At 34.5% G+C, this 5767-nt stretch overlaps 1 protein-coding gene across 2 annotated transcripts; it reads right to left on the bottom strand.

Annotated features, from left to right (window-relative positions):
* Window positions 1-3783: 3783 nt before the first annotated feature.
* On the bottom strand, window positions 3784-5297 carry LOC107606401 (ethylene-responsive transcription factor RAP2-1). 2 transcript variants are annotated; one of them, XM_016308468.3, is made up of 2 exons: window positions 5158-5297; window positions 3784-4983 (listed from the first exon to the last, which is right to left on the bottom strand). In XM_016308468.3, the coding sequence occupies exon 2, from the start codon at window positions 4910-4912 to the stop codon at window positions 4394-4396; it is 519 nt and encodes a 172-aa protein (XP_016163954.2). In that variant the 5' UTR covers window positions 4913-4983; window positions 5158-5297; the 3' UTR covers window positions 3784-4393. The 2 variants fall into 2 exon arrangements, with proteins under 2 accessions (XP_016163954.2, XP_020962307.1); XM_021106648.2 differs by having other exon boundaries at window positions 5134-5270.
* Window positions 5298-5767: the final 470 nt, after the last annotated feature.

Raw genomic sequence — 5767 nt, 5'->3', positions numbered from 1 at the left:
AAATTTTAAGTATCATCAATTTTAATTTATATTGATCAATAGTTTTAATAAGTAATCTTGAGTGAGCAACATAATATCTTAAGTTTAGTATCTCAATTCCCGACATTATATTTTTAGTTAATTTTTTTAAATATTATTAGTTAATTACTAATAAAAAATAATAAATTATATTAAGACATGTAATACTGAATTATTGAGTAAACTACCATTTGTACCCACGAAAGTTGAAAACGTTAACATATCTACCCATAGATAAAAGAAATTACCATTTGTACCCATAAAAAATTGTTTTTACAGGCAAAATTATCCAAATCCTAAAAAATTATCTAAAATCCCTAAATTACCCTTATCTTCACCACCACACCACCTCCTTCACCCAATCACCTTTCTAACCCTAACCCTTTTCACCCTTCACCTAGCCACCACTCCTCTTTCCCTTTCTAATCTCAAATCCCACCACCACCCTCTTCACCCAATCACCACCCCTTTTCCCTTTTTAACACACTCTCACCATTACTTCCCATTCAGTCCCCACTGCTGCTCCAATGGCTCCTTGCCACACCCTCCTCTCTTTCATCCTCATAGTCACAGCAACACTTGCTGCCGCTTCCCCAGAGAAGAAGAGCACCTTTCACGGTGCAAGTCCACCATGAAGTCAAGCCCTCCATCTTCCCAACCCACAAGCACTGGTACGAATCTTCTCTCACTTCTATTATCAACCATGCCACTGCAGCTAAAACCACCACCGCCGCCGTCCTTCACACTTACGACACTGTATTTCACGGCTTCTTAGCAAAGCTCTCACCTTTAGAGGCCCAGAAGCTAGAATCCCTGTCCCACCTCATCGCAGTGATCCCGGAGCAGGTCCGCCAACTCCACACTACCCGCTTGCCGCAGTTCTTGGGCCTCAAAATTGCCGACAGGGCCGGCTTCATCAAGGAGACGGATTTCTCAAATCTCATCATTGGAGTCATTGACACCTGTCCTGACAGAGAGAGTTTCAACGACCGCGACCTCGGCTCTGTTCCTCCCAACTGGAAGGGCAGCGGCGGTGGTGGTTCTACGACCCAGAAAGTGGTGAAGAGGGTTGGCTATAGCGGCGATAAGGTAGCGTGAAGAGGAGGGTCTCTGACGCGGTAGGCTCTGGTTTGAGGCCAATGGTAATGGTGGCGAGAAAAAGCTGGTGCGGTGCTCCTGGACTGGCGGAGGTCCGCGACGTTACTAGCGGAGAAGGGTGAATAATGATGAGGAGGGTGAGACGGTGATTTGTGGTTGATGCTGGGATTGGATGGCTGAGAACATTGAGAGAGAGAGGAGGGAGGAAGGAGATGATAGTGTGGAGAGAAGGATAATTTATGAATTTTATTTAATTTTTTAGAGTTTGGATAATTTTACATGTAAAAACAATTTTTTATAAGTACAAATGGTAATTTCTTTTTTCTATAGATAAATATGTCAGCGTTTTCAACTTTCATTAGTACAAATGGTAGTTTACTCCTGAATCATTTATCGGTGACAGTATTCACATAACCGAGATAGAGGAGCCGGCCGTAAACAAACTTTATAAATAGATCTTGAGCGATTATTTATGTACTTCATTGAAGAAAACTTTTTAATTTGAGCAGTTCACTTTATAGGATAGACTTTTTTTAAAATTTAATTTTTTTTTTAGTTTCTCACTGTATCTCTCAATTTGACAGGTCAATGACTAAATTTGTTGTGACACTGTGTTTTATTTAAGAATTTATCACTATCCAATAGATTGCTACATGCTCATTAATTAATAAAAAAAAAGTCAAACATCTTAATTAATAGTATGATGTCCCTTTTAACTTAAATGAGGAATTTAGAAAGATCAAGATATATAAGAAAAGATTTTGTTTGCATATTAGAATGGTATATAGAATATTTAATAATGTTTAAATCTCCTTAATATTTTAAAATTTTGGTACTCCACTCGATGCATTATTAACTATGTTAGATTGATAAGTGTCCATTAAAAATTAGTCACAAAAAATAATATTAAATAACTAATATTATAACTGTCAATTTCAATCGACAATATAACAAGTTATCAAGCAAAGTCAGAATGAAACACTAAAATTATGCTATTGTTGAAATTGAATTTTATATTTCTTTTACTTGAGTTTCGATTTTTTTTTCCTTATATTAAATATTGGCGGTAAAATTAATTGCGCAATATTAACTTCCAAAATTTTCTTATTAGTTTATTTGTGTTATATTTTTCATTATTAGTAGTGTAGCTGTTTCTAAACACTTATGTATATTTTTTTTTTTTTCAAATTTTAGATATTTTCAGTTTATATAAAAAGAAATTTCAACATGAGGCAATTGCAATTTTTTTTTACCAACTTAAGAGTTTATAGCTGATATATATATCATGTTATACATTTATATATTTAATATATTATTTTTATATTAAAAATATACTTTATATAATTAATATATTAATTTTAATTTAACAAATTAAGTATTCCAATTTTATTCCATATAGACAAGTTACGAGTTATTAAACTTTAGTGCAATAAAATGTGATTCTTCGGTAATCATGCAAATCTCTCGTGCCAAAGGGACTAATGTCCATCAAACCATTTTGTTTTCTTAAAAAAAAAAAATCAAACTCAAAATTTTTTTTTTTGTAAAAAATATTAAATGGCATGTAAAACTTAAAAACTAGTAAACTTGGTGGACAGTGAAGAGTGGAAAAAAATTTAGTTAAAACAGTGAAATAAGTTCACCAATTTACATATGAAGGTATGAAACAAACTATATATCATGTATTTATATTTGGTATTGATGTTGGACTTTGAAGTTTGACCTTCCATCAATGATTGGAAAGCAATGGAACAGAGCCGCATAGGACGCCGCCCATATATCCCAGCTGGAAGATAACACAATCATTCACTTCACACGCCACCTTAAGAAACAAACCATCATACTTTCATCCCTTTGTATTTCAGCTTCTGTTCTGTTTGTTTCATCTAAGATGGAAAACAAAATAAAAAACGTAACCAACTGTATACTAATATTTTCAATAAAAAAATTTTAATTTTGTTCGTGTAAATTAATTTTACATGTACATTTAATTATATAACAATATATTAATAAAAATAATTATTTTTTATATTAATTATATAAATAATCATTCAAAAAATCAATGTAATTATATGTTTTATACGGATCATCAGTAGTTCAGTACATCAAAATTGAACTCATAAAAAAACCCAAAAACAAAGAAAGAAAAATAAAAAGAGAAGTGGCTAAGGTCGTACTCTTTCGATGTTAGATATAAACTTCGATAAACAAAGCTTTCGCAACCTCCAACTTTCCTATGACTATGACAAGCGAGTGTAGTGACAGCCTCTGTTTAAGCACCAGTTCTACAATTCTCCGCCTCTCTTGCACGATCCTTTTTCCTTTTCTCAAAATAATTTAAGAATATTGAAAATTATATAAAAATAAAATCTCTTGTACTTATTTTGTGTGGTGTAAGCAAGGTTGCCACGATAACTGATTCTTTTGGTGCTGAGTTAGTTCTTCCTTATCTCTTTATCCACTTGTTACTTACTATTCGGTGACTACTACTGAAATTGAAACATTTTAGCGTTTGTTAATATTATTAATGCGATGTTGTTGGGCCACTCCTGTTCCTATCTTTATCCACCCTTTGGCCAATGCCTTCTTCCATCTCACTTGAACTTCCACATAGATCAGAATTAACCAACTTCATAACACAAGCTTCAGCACTAGCAGCAATAATACTAGTAATACAAGAAACTGCCTTTATTAGATAATAGTATTATTCCATTAAATCGGAACCAGATTGAGAGAATTATTTGAAACAAAGTAACAAAGCATGGCTAGCTGATTAACTCGGTTCCATATTTGTCTAGGTCCAGCCAACGGACCCACCGACCCACGGAGGTTTGGCGGCCAAACTTAAGAGACCAAAAACAATAAATTTTGCTTGACCCTCTATCATTCCTCCAAACTCATTACAAATTACCACACACATACATACATACATGACTCGATGAGATAAAAAGAGAAACATATGTTCAAATAACTATACTACTACTAGCTAGCTAGTACTAATATAAGGCATATTTGCTGTTTCTCTATGGTATCATCTCTTATTATAGACCCCTGTTCTAACCATGAATTAAAATGGAAGCGAAATATTTACTCTAATTAAACTACACGAGAAACATAAAAGATATTACGAAGAAAAACAAGCAAGAGAGAAATGAAAGAAACCGAAAGAGGTGAAGGGGGGAAGGCAGAGTTCGTTACAAGTTACAAGCCCCACTCCTCACACCGGTACCGCACTTGCATCATATATATTTACCATATGATAGTACATCTAGTAATATTAATCTTGGTCAAGAGAATCTTCTTCAGTTTCCTCGGATTTTGGAACCTTGTTCAAGTCTGGTTTTTCGGAAGTGGTCTGGCTTGAATTAACAGAGTTTGATGAGGCCTGAAGCGCGGCGTCCACTCTGGCACCAACCTGTGTGGCTCTTTTGCGTATGGAATCGGCGGTGATGTCTCCTTCGACGGCTTCGGTTTGCTCTTGAAGCAACAACTCAGGGAAGTTGAGGCGCGCAGATGGCCCCCTCAGGTAGAACACGGCGGTGTCGTAGGCGCGTGCGGCGGCCACCGGTGTTGTGTATGAACCCAGCCATATCCTTGACCTCTTGTTTGGTTCTCTAATCTCCGCCACCCACTTCCCCCACTTCCTCATCCTTATTCCTCTGTACGGCTTCTCTTCTTGTTGTTGCTGCTGCTGTTTGCGTTTCTCTGAAGAGCTGCCAGTGCTGCTGCTGCTTCTTCTTCCTCTGCTTCTCGTGGCGGTGGTATTGCTGGAGCAGCAGTCTTTTACTTCTTCCATTGGAACTTTCTTTACCGCGCGCACCGACCTGGATGGCCCCTTTTTTCTTCTTTGCTACCTACCGATAATAACTAAACGAAGAAAGAAGATTAAATTCAATTAAACTAAATTCAACTAAACTAGCCAGATGTATATAGTAGTATTTCTATGGCTGTTTCTTCATCTTTGCTTCTTTGAATAAAATATATATATTTGATCAGTTTATGAGTTGCAAGGAAAACCTTTATGGGAGATTCGGTTCATACCCTGAACTAATAAACCTTCCCCCGAATCCTGTTGCTGTTCTATTCATTGCGTTCGGTATTTATATGCCAAATAAAAATTAAATTAAAAAATAATTATTTATAATGTGTCAATACTTTTATTTTAGTATAATGAATTAATATTTATGTACCAAATATCTTTTTTTTAACAGTATTAATAGTTAATAATTAATAATGGTGGTACTATATATTGGAGAGAAGGATGAAGTGAAGGAATGAGTTTCCCACTTGGCTGCTCTCGTGTCGTACTGCCGCCACGTTGAGCTTTCTTTAAGATAAATCCAAAGATGACCGACACAATCCATCACACAACACACTTCTCTTTCTCTCTCTTAGCTTTGCACTGTAAATATGAAGAAAGAAAGAAAGAAATGAAAGTTATTTTCTGATGTATTGTAGTGCTTACATTTTTGTTCATTTCCAAAGCTGAACTACAATGCATCTCTTTTTAATTATAATGCAATAATATTAAATATATTAATAAAATTTAATTCAATTTAGTTGTAAAAAAGATAATTATTTATATAAATATAATAATATAAAATAAATTTTTATTAATATTATAGATAAAAATTTAATTATAAATAATAAA

This window comes from Arachis ipaensis, chromosome B7 (genome assembly GCF_059453495.1).
Source record: "Arachis ipaensis isolate K30076 ecotype BB chromosome B7, ASM5945349v1, whole genome shotgun sequence".
NCBI classification, from domain to species: Eukaryota; Viridiplantae; Streptophyta; class Magnoliopsida; order Fabales; family Fabaceae; genus Arachis; species Arachis ipaensis.
The sequence above is the reverse complement of the archived record's forward strand: the minus strand, read 5'-3'. Positions and strand labels throughout refer to the sequence as shown.

Bases quoted from the DNA above. Each gene is read 5' to 3' on its own strand.
- LOC107606401 (XM_016308468.3), bottom strand. From the start codon at position 4,912: ATGGAAGAAGTAAAAGACTGCTGCTCCAGCAATACCACCGCCACGAGA.